Source organism: Lampetra fluviatilis, chromosome 9 (genome assembly GCF_964198595.1).
Source record: "Lampetra fluviatilis chromosome 9, kcLamFluv1.1, whole genome shotgun sequence".
Classification (NCBI taxonomy): Eukaryota; Metazoa; Chordata; class Hyperoartia; order Petromyzontiformes; family Petromyzontidae; genus Lampetra; species Lampetra fluviatilis.
Window position 1 is genome coordinate 15,657,230 of NC_136283.1, and position 10,884 is coordinate 15,668,113.

Genomic DNA, 10,884 nt, shown 5'->3' on the forward strand with positions numbered 1-10,884 from the left:
GGAATGGGCAGGGCCTAAGGAGTAAGGTGGGTGATGCTTAAAGAGGTAGGAGGTGGAGGGTAAAAAAGAAAGGCGCAGAGATGAAGAACTAAACTGTTTATTTTACCAGGTAAGGCCCACTGAGCTAAAGACCTCTTTTTCGTAAGCGAAATGGCCATCACAAATGGCTTCCACGTGGAAATGTATAGCAGCCAAATACACTAAATGCATGTTTCGATGTGGAGGGGAGAACACGCAGACTTCAAATATACAGCAGGCGTCAGGGTCAGGATTGAACCCACGTTCTCCTGTATACCAGGCGAGGAAGTTAACACCTTACCACCGTGGCGCACAAGGCGTGGCCAAAGGCATATAAGGAGTCTGGGCTGAAAGAGGCAGGGACTGACGTGCAAGAAAGGTGGGGGTCTAAGGAGTAATGGGGTGGGGCATAAAGAGGAAAGAGGTGGGGCCTAATGGAGGTTAAAATTCCCAGGTGATTTAAAGTCATATAAAAGCATAGAGGAATCAAGTACATGTAGCAAGACATTCTATTAGTCCTGCAGATGTGTCCACAGGCCCAACTAGTTATAGTTCAATGACCAAATAGTAATTAGGGTGCAGAAATAGATGTTTAAAGTGCATTTAGTTTGCAACTGCAGAGAACAGACATTTCTCCTCCAAGCTGCTTCTTCGCACCTGGGACCTTTTGCCCTGCCTGAAAAATAATGCGTAATTTGACAATACCAGTGCATGCTGTGTTCTTACCAAGTTCGTATGGTTTATTAATATCCTTTATTTGGTGATGCTGCATTTTGGCAGGGGTGCGTAATGTGCATAAGCACAATTCATTTTAACAAAAATGTACGCTCGTGAATGGGGGACTTTTGAGGAGGGGGTGGGGGGGTTCAGGAACATTGCAAAGCCCCAAGATCAAGCCGTTGCATACAGAATCATATTTATTTATACTGGAGGAATCCGATGAGCTATAAAGCTCTTTTTGACAGATGTTAAGTAAGTGGCGGGTAAGAACGTGACACCAACAAACAAGACACAAACACAATATACCTGTCCCTGCCACCGCTCGCTCGGACCGCCTCCAGCGTCTGGAGGAATTCGGGGAACTTCAGGTTCTGCCGCGTGGCTGGTGGCACGAAGGTGGGAAAGTTTCCAAGCTTCTTGTCGTCGTAGTAGAGGAAGCGGTGCGTAGGCGAGGCGTACACCGAGAAGTCGCCCGTTCCCAGGTGATCGCACAGGTACGGGAGGTCCCAATTGAGTGCCGAGGCCACCAGGCCCGTGCCTGTCAGCACCACTGGCTCCTGAGCGACAGTAGCAGCAGAGGCAGCAGAGTGAGACATTACCATGATTGGTAATGTCCAATGTTGTCCTTCCCCCCCACACCTCCGATTTCACGGTTGGCTACGTACGGTGCGAAAGAAGTTCAACATACAAACATACTACGTGTATTCTATGTTGAGTTTCTCATGTTCATCCATGTCTATTACTCTCCTTTCCTGCATACTGCGCCACGGCTCTCCCTTTGCCCACCACTATTGTGCAAAAGAAGTTCGTCATATGTACAATATGCTGCTGAATGAAGGTCTCCCCAAGTCTTCGCTAGCTGTAGCAGTCCCGCAATATAATGATCCACCGAGCAACCGCACACCGGCTGATCGCTCCATCTACGTCGATGGATGCCCAGTTTGTTTTTTGCTTAATTGGTAATCACGTGCAAAAAGATAACGGATCCATCTTCTTGGTTCTTTCGGTAAAGTCAGTTACCGAAAGAACCAAGAAGATGAATCCCTGCAGTCACGAAAGCTTTAAATCGAAAGATAACGGATCATTAGTTTGCTGCACATATCGACACATCTAATAATGAAAATAAAAACTGCAGCCCTGTTTGTGTACCTTAAGTGTCGATTGGAACTTGCCCTAGTGACTGATGGGTCCTAAAACTGGTGCCTCATCATGTCTACCGGTTACCTATGACGTCCATGAGGGCCATGCAGTTCGAACGGTCCGGCGTGCAAAACAATTTAATCGTTACTCAAATTCAAGTGAATGTAATGAGTTATTCCATGGCTTTTGAATAGATATTCAATTCCAAAATGTTGTGTGTAAAGCTGATCATCAATTAAAGAGCCTCATAGGGAGTGGGTGAGGATGCACTTCCACTTTCATCGCTTTGACAAATACTCGTGACAAAGTTACGGCGACAAATCAGTAGCTGGACAAAATGTCTGGAACATGATAAAACCTGAGGAGAACAATGCAGAATGTTGCAAATAGATGTCATTGCATGCAATAGACAGCCTTGAATACGCACTGTGATCTAAATTGATAGTGCTGTTATATAAAACAGCACGGTACATTCGATACAAGCAAGTGACTGGATACATTAACAACCCAATACATCTAAAACAACACTCACTTCTAACACCAACGAAGCAGAACACAAACTCGCCTCTCTCGTGTATTGAACAGTTCTAAGGCAAGCCAACAGTACAATTAAGATGATTGCAAAGCTATACAACAAAAACACCAGTCATTTGTCTGAATAACTGTAATGAGTCAACCCATGTGGTTGAGGCTGCCCATCAGAATAAGTGGCAAAACGATTAGGCAATTGCCTATTTAATTTGATCTGGTGGTCACTTCACAGCCCAGGACAAAGGAATGGGGCAAACTCACATTATGGAAGCCAATATAAGCGTCTACAACTTTAATATCATCATCAACATGTTTCCTTAACTACTAGCAACACTGCAAGTATGACAATATACAGTGGTACCCCGGAGATCGAACTTAATTCGTTCCAGACGGCCATTCGAACACCGATTTGTTGAAACACCGAATTAATTTTCCCCATAAGAATTAATGTAAATGACATTCATTGGTTCCAGACACAAGAAATCTCTCATTATAAAGCATTTTTACACAAAGTTTACAGTAATTACATGCAAAAATAATACAAAAAACAAGAAACACAATAAATAAATGGAATAAGTGAATAAATATGGGGAATAAATGAACATTGAACTTCACTTTACCTGTAGTAAGGAGAGTTGATGGCTTGAGTGGAAGGTTGTGAGGAGGAAGAGGTGGTAAAACCTTTGTCTGGGCAAGCGTCATGCACGCTGCCCATACGCGTCTCAGCCGTACAAGTTCTTTCAAGTCGCGATTGCCCGTTCGACCTCCGAATTTCATTCGGTTTCCGGGGAAATATCGTTCGAACACTGATTTGTTCGAGTTCTGGTGCGTTCGATCTCCGAGGTTCTACTGTACACATCACCGGCAATGTATCACGACCACCATTGACATGTCCTGAATGGATCTAGAATGCGTGTGGTTTTTGAGGAATGTAATGTTTATTACTATAACATACCCTTAGGCTAAACTCTCCTGATCAAAACCATCATCACCAAATCGCACGAGTGTTTCACGCAGCGTTCATTAGGCCGGTATTTACAGAACTTTTCTTGGCACGCACACCGCAGCGGCGGTGCCAACATTCGCAGACCAGACAACATTTCCACGCACGCAGGTAGCAGCACAATGGCATCCAAAATTTGGGCTGGAAAGGGTATCACACCAAGGGCACGGTGCGGAGTGATCGTTGCGCTGGTACGAGAATCGTCATCGGGCTATGGCAGTGCTTTCAGACTTCATGCCAAGTGGCAGCTCCCTCCTCAACCCCATTTCCTTCCAATTATTGATTTGGCCCCGCCATTATTTTGTTAACCCCCCCCCCACTGCACTCTCTCCAATCTTATTGATTGCTTGATCTTTCAACAATCACATACTATATAGACTCAAGTGAAGCATGTACCCTTTTTTATATTCCAGTGTGTGTGTCTCAATTCAATTATTTTAATTACTGGAAAATAAAATCTCGTCTGTGCTAAAAATACATGACCACAGGACCATCTGGTGTCCCTAAAGAAGTCATATCGTCTCACACCCTGTGGGAGACACAATCCAGTTCTGTAACCACAGCTATAGGTGCACCATAAACCGTAAGGCAGGTGACACGGGAGGTATGTAAAAAACTAGCAGGGTGTGGTCAAATAAATAGTGTGTAAAACCTTGCTTATTTCACATAGACGCTGTCCAAATGTCATCTCCAAAATAGTGATTTACAATCACCCACCAGTGTCTCCCATACCTCCTAAGATGCTACAAATGTCATGATCTGTCATTTTAATTAAATATCATGAGTGGAGCACACCGCACTATGAACCCAGCATTCCGAGTTCAGTCTGCAGCCATTAACCACAACAGCAGTAGGAAGTGAAATATCTGAACCGGTACTGGGCACCCAACACGGAACTATGATCAATACTCCGAATTCCGCTGACACTGCACAGGAAGGCCTTGATTTATTTAGCAATTGTGTTACCACTGCAGTTTCCATCCATTCAATACTGTGATGACTCTTTTTACAATACCTGTAAAAGTGGCACATCTGTAAGCGATGTTAATGCACTACATTAACTTGACCTTGAATATTTCCCCACCAGATTTTAGGGCCTTAATGTGGGTACTTAGCCGAAGCACACTAACCTTGCTCTACATTCAACTGCTGATAACTGACAAGTGAACGTGGCCACTAGGACCAGTGTCCCACCACGAGCTACTCGGAGTGCAAGGCGAGATCTGTATTAGACTAAAAATAAATAGCCGCACGGTGAGTAAAATACAGCATAACTGCCCACAAGCACATTGGCTTCGCAAAGTCCACGATCCCACGCACGTTTTACTGGCAATGTGGGCACGGTCTGTTACTGCAAGTATGCTGCATCGTTATGCCACACAGAGAATGCACACATAATCTGCAGTACAATCACAACGGATAACACGATTGGTCAACTGAAAACTTAACCCTGCAAAAGTGCACACGGCCACTTTCATGCCGTCCTCCGCTGCCTCCCCAGATGGAAAGGACAGAGGCCTCCATACAGTTGAAACTTCACACCATTCACCCGCACAAAAAAGTGCTTCGACCGAGTCTAGCACTTGATCGGGTGTGACTCTAAAGCCTTGGGAGTCCAGTTAAGATCATAATAAGTTTTTAATCACGTTATATGTTGCCTGTGATGCTGTGCTTCACCATGGTCAAACGTAATGCAGGCTCTGTACCAGTGACACGAACATGAGTGTTCTAACTGCTGCCCCCTTTTCGTTTAATGCGGACCTGTCTATGTAGATTTTTCCTGGGTGCCAATGTTTACAAAGTGCCAGGGCCTAACACAATTAGTACACCAGGTTACAAACATGAAAACACACGCCAAAACTTTCAGCCGAAACAATATTTATTTCAATAACGCCTTCAACACAAGACATAATTAATACCCAATTTTTTACATTTAAAAGGTTAACACAAAACGTGGCCGTTAATATTTATACTGCACGCCTCAACTGTAATGAGATTTAAATTGCTCCATATATTACTCTTCTCCTCCAGATCAACATTCATAACATATATCAAATCCTGGTTGGCATGTTAGCGTTATGGGGGTTGGTATGCAGGTAACCACATCGATGCATTAATATTGCACTATTAATGTAGCGATTTTCCTGTGGTTGTCTATATTTAGAAAATTTTCCTTTTATTGGCATTGCATTTGTGTTCATTCTACAAATATACTCCATAAATTATAGATTATAATTCTTGTATATGCATCATTCTGGGTTTGCAGTGTGTGTCAATAGCCACCCTGGAAAAAAAACCCATGTAAATGAGAAGTTCCTTATCTTATTTAATACGTGCATTCAAATAATGCCAGAAATTTAGGTGAAGAACCCCAAAAAGACAAAGATTTAGAGCTGATTCTCGATTGTCTGGGTGCTGATGCATGGCCGTTCAGCGGTGGGGTGATTTGTCTGGACCCCAAATAATATATTTGGTTACTTTTCCAGAAGTCACAACTTCATAATAAACTGTCCATTCTGTATAACGTCACTTGCGTCTGCATTGGACATATGTCCTTGTCTCTACGTTAATGACCCTACATCCATTGATGCTTTTTTTACTTCATTTAACTAAGATTTTTTTTTATAGTTTGTTCGAGTCGAATGCCATTGCAGGAAATGTTCCTCACTTAATATTGATATGTTTGTGCACCATTTTCGCTGTAAGATTTCTTCTGTCAGGCGGTTGTTTTTTGCTCCGATTTCTATTTGCTTGTTTTGTTGTTGTTCTTGGGGAGGGGGCTCCAACTTAACACTTGCTTTATGTACATGTTGAACTTCTTTTGCACCGTACGTACCCAACATTTCTAATCGGAGGTGCGGAGAAATGACACACTCAACACAAAAATAAGTTCTCTAGAAATTAGTTTTTAATCTAAATTATTTAAAAGTGCACAGCTCCAGTGGCTTCCTCATATCAGAAAAAGTTCCTTACGGCCACAGAAGCGCATCTGAAAGCGCGCGATACGACAACCGTCTTTGTTCGACGACGAGCCAAAAAGCCGCTGTTGCAAGGATGACCGGATTTCGAGTGATGGTTTATGCTTCTTGACGAGATCGGCGAGGTATTGTGGTTAATTCGTTCTGTCTTTCATTATTCTAAGGTAACGTTTCTCGGATCATTTCGGTTGACCTTTGTCATTCTTGTATATTGAGAGGACCCACCCAATCCCGATCCTCAAACTCTACAACACACTCACACACGCACTAGGTTCTACAACACACACGCACTAGGTTCTACAACACACACTCACACACTAGGTTCTACAACACACACACACACACTAGGTTCTACAACACACACACACACACTAGGTTCTACAACACACACACACACACTAGGTTCTACAACACACACACTAGGTTCTACAACACACACACACTAGGTTCTACAACACACACACTAGGTTATACAACACACACACACTAGGTTCTACAACACAACACTTGAAGTACCCAGCATCACCGGTAGGGCACGTGTCACACTCCGCCCCCCACCGCAGCCCCCACCCCTCCACCCACCCCCCGCAGCCCCCACCCCTCCACCCACTCCCCGCAGCCCCGCCCCCGCGGTGCTACGTGACCGAGCCGGCGTGCCGCGCGCGCCACGTGACCGAGCCGCGATAACTTTATTGATACCCGGCGCCGCATCGGAGCCTCTACATTTCCCAATGCGCATCGTGCGAGGGCGGCGCCTGCACCGCCATTGGCCGGCGCCGCGCACGTGACCGCGCCCATACACTCTACCAATTTAAATCGCGTCCCTCATCACTTTTTTTTTGCAACACGAGGTCGTAAACTTTGTGTTGCGACGTTCACTGCCTGTGCCCGACACAAATATCGAAGCGAAAACACAATCGTGGAAACACGAGGGCGACTCCGTAAACAATTAAAGATTTGTTGCATAAAAAAAAAACACTTAATTATTATCTCAAGTTCCACCTTGCTCCAGCATTATAGACACATCAGGTTTCAGCAATTGCTGAGAAATGCACAGCTGTTGTGGAGGTCTCCATTCAGCAGCGAATGGAGACTGCTGATGAACTTCATACATTGTATGCACCAGTATAGAACAGTATTAGATCAAAGGGCCACTGCTTTAAAACATATTCAGCATTAAAAGCAGTGGAAAAACTCTGAAGTTATAATCATGGCCATCATCATTACTGACACGCCACGCAGATAACGATGTCATTCAACAGGGTTCTGATTAAATGAGCCAGTCACTCGGCTACACCGACGTGCAATCTCTCACATCGGACTGTGAATTTCAACTATAATCTACATATCCTATGAAATACACTTCGTTTGTAATTAGGCCAATAATTTACTCTGGGAACAGACAGAAGATGAAGACGCATTTCACAAAAGGGTCTCTTAGATTATGTTTACAAAAATATATATTTCACGAATGAGCGTTCGGCACACGAGACATAACATCACATTAATAATTGCTTAAATGTAACCACGACAGCTCATTGACACAAAGCACCGCACGTGGCTTCCACCCTCACACACAGCGATCGTGCTGCAGCACGGCGCACGTGTGCGGCGGGGCCGCCTCTTCACCCATTCCCCTCCTCACCTCGTTGTCGATGAGCGCCTCGGCGCGCACGTCGTCGTGCGGGAAGCTGGGGATGCTCTCCGTGGGGAAGGGGTAGACGCGGAGCTGCGCGTCGCTCCAGGCGGGGCCCCGCGACGCGCGGACCTCCGCGGCCATCGTCGTGGCCGAGCTCCCCCCGCCGTGTTTTGGCCGGAAGCGGGAGAGGAGCGCGCGCCACTGCGGGGTTCGAAAGCGAGGACGCCCCCCCCCTCGATCTCCTGCGACGGGACACGCCCACTTGGACAGGTGCCACGCCCGTTTTGCAAATGGCCACGCCCCCCTCCCTCCCGTCTCTCTCACTGAAGCGGCTTGTAGATGGCCCCGCCCGCGAGCTGCCCTGGGGGGAAGCCACGCTCTCTGTTACCGATGCAACGCCTACTTTGCAAATGGGCACGCCCATTTTTTTGCAGATGGTCACGCCCCCTCCCCCCTCTCATTGAAACGGCTCGCAGCTAACCACGCCCCTTTCCTGCAGATGGTCATGCCTGCATTGATATTGTTTGCTGCTATAAATGTCCAAATGATGATGCCACTTTGTTGAGCTGCTATCATTTGTGGTAGCCAGGTCGCGTCTGAAGAATAAGTGAGTATCTGAGTGGACTTTGCCTGGTAGGTTGTGGATGGTTCAGTTTCATGCATGTGTGTTTGGGTGATTTTTTTTTACCTTTCTTGTACTTTGCACGACTATCATGTTTCTATATTACTTGTTGGTGTCACGCTCTTACCCGCCACTTACTGGACATCTGTCACAAGAGCTTGAGAGCTCACCGGATTCCTCCTTCAGGATAAATAAGTAAATATAGTTGGAGGAGCCCCGCCCACTGTAGCGGACGGTCACGCCCCGCCCCCCTGGAGGCAGCCAACCCGCTTGTCTCCTCGTGGGGGTTTGCTGCGCGGTTTAATACAGAGTGCTTCAAAAAGATGTTAATACTTCCGATAATTTGCAACAATACCACGAGAAAAAAGATACCAGGCATGCGTTGACAATGATGACGAATAAGTGGAAGGCTCTTTGACTTTTTTAATCTATTAACATACATTTGTTTTCATTTAACAGCATATTGTCCGTTCTTTTTCCATTAAAAAAGCAAAGCCCATATCAGTGTTACAATGTTTTTTTGCAGCACCCTGTATATTTAACGGCAAGGTTGTTGCCAGAAAACTACCAACAAATACAGATCATTGCATTGGTTACGAAAAATCCTTCGTTTGAATGCAGGCAGGCCCGTCCATAGGGGAGTGCTGGCCGCCGGGGCAAACCGCACTGTGTTGGTAACCCTGATTAGGCCTTCGACCTAAACCGTCGGTACAGATTTAGATTTAAAGCTTTCGTGACTGCAGGGATTCATCTTCTTGGTTCTTTCGTAAAAGTCACGTAGAATCGAAATAATAAAATAATAAAAATAAAACATTATAAAATAATTCTCACGACGTTTCGGCCACAACGCAAGCAGCCGTCCTCAAGTGAAGAATAGGTCTGTCAGAAAGACAGCGTCTGAAAATTTCACCTGAGGACGGCTGCTTGCGTTGTGGCCGAAACGTCGTGAGAATTATTTTATTATGTTTTATATTCTTAGGTTTTTTCGGTAAAGTCACGTAGGTTAAAGATTAAAATTAATAAAAGTAAAATAAAATAAAAATCACGACGTTTCGGAGGCAACACAAGCTTGGCTGTGACGGTTCCACCTGAAGACGGAAGCTTGTGTTGCCTCCGAAACGTCGTGATTTTTATTTTATTTTACTTTTATTAATTTAAATCTTTTACCTACGGGACTTTACCGAAAAAAACCTAAGAATATGAATCCTTGCAGTCACGAAAGCTTCAAATCTAGAATATAATGTTTTATTTTTATTATTTTATTATTTCCATTCTACGTGACTTTACCGAAAGAACCAAGAAGACGTCGGTACAGTCACGTCTGGCACCGTGACGTCGTCACACGGCGTCACAATAAGTCAGACCCCCCCTCAAATATGACGTCACAAAGCTCTGCCCCCCCCCCCCCCCGCAAAATAAAACATGCTTCAAATCGCTTGAAACTATTGCCATTGTAGTGCGTATTTAATGTGGCGCTGCACTCTGATGTTGTAGGAGAAAACATTTATTTTAAAAGTCTATTTAATTAAGTAGAACGTGCTGTCTATATTTATTTAAAGTTGCGCATTTTGATGTGACGTCACATTTCTCAAACCCCCCCCCTCGTCACACATCGTCACAAATGTCTGACCCCCTCCCCCCTAGGTGCGTGACGTCATTTATGGACGGCCCCTTTGCGCATAAGATCCTGAAATTAAATCTGTAAATGACGCGAAAAACCCCGTCAGCACAGAAGCAGTACAGCCCGTTTCAAACACCAGACTAAAAAGGTGTGAATAGTACTCCACTTTTAAGCGTTCTGCTAAAAGACCCCGTTAACGGACAGCGTGCTCCACTCACTATGAAGCCCGGGCTATGGGAGTTGATTGCAATGACGATCAAACTTCGTGTGCCTTTCTCCTAATTTTCAAGCTTGCGTGCCCGTGCCACGTCGTCATCTTACTTGCAGCAGCAGTACGTTGCCGTACACTCATTGATATGCTAATTTTCTCTGCCCCCCCCTCTCTCCGTCCCCGCCCCCCCCTCTCTATATTTAAGGGACCGTCACAGAAACGACCCCTCTTTTTGTGCCGATATGTGTCCTCTCTCTGTGTGCCGTTGTGATGTCTGTCTGCTTGTATGTCTGTCTATAGTTTTCTAGTTAGATTTTTGTTGCTATTTCTTTTATGCCTGATGATGCTTGCTTGTGTTGCAATCGAAACGTCGTAATATGCTATTATTTTAATTTATTATT

At 45.0% G+C, this 10,884-nt stretch overlaps 1 protein-coding gene across 1 annotated transcript in view; it reads right to left on the reverse strand.

Annotated features, from left to right (window-relative positions):
- Positions 1 to 8,536, reverse strand: part of HIF1AN (hypoxia inducible factor 1 subunit alpha inhibitor) — a 35,462-nt gene extending 26,926 nt beyond the window's left edge. The window contains exons 1-2 of the mRNA XM_078859931.1: positions 8,036 to 8,536; positions 1,045 to 1,295 (exon numbers count right to left, since the gene is read on the reverse strand). Coding sequence (XP_078716057.1) covers positions 1,045 to 1,295; positions 8,036 to 8,170 — 386 coding nt within the window. The 5' untranslated portion in view covers positions 8,171 to 8,536. The remainder of the gene's footprint in view (positions 1 to 1,044; positions 1,296 to 8,035) is intronic.
- Between the last annotated feature and the right edge of the window lie 2,348 nt (positions 8,537 to 10,884).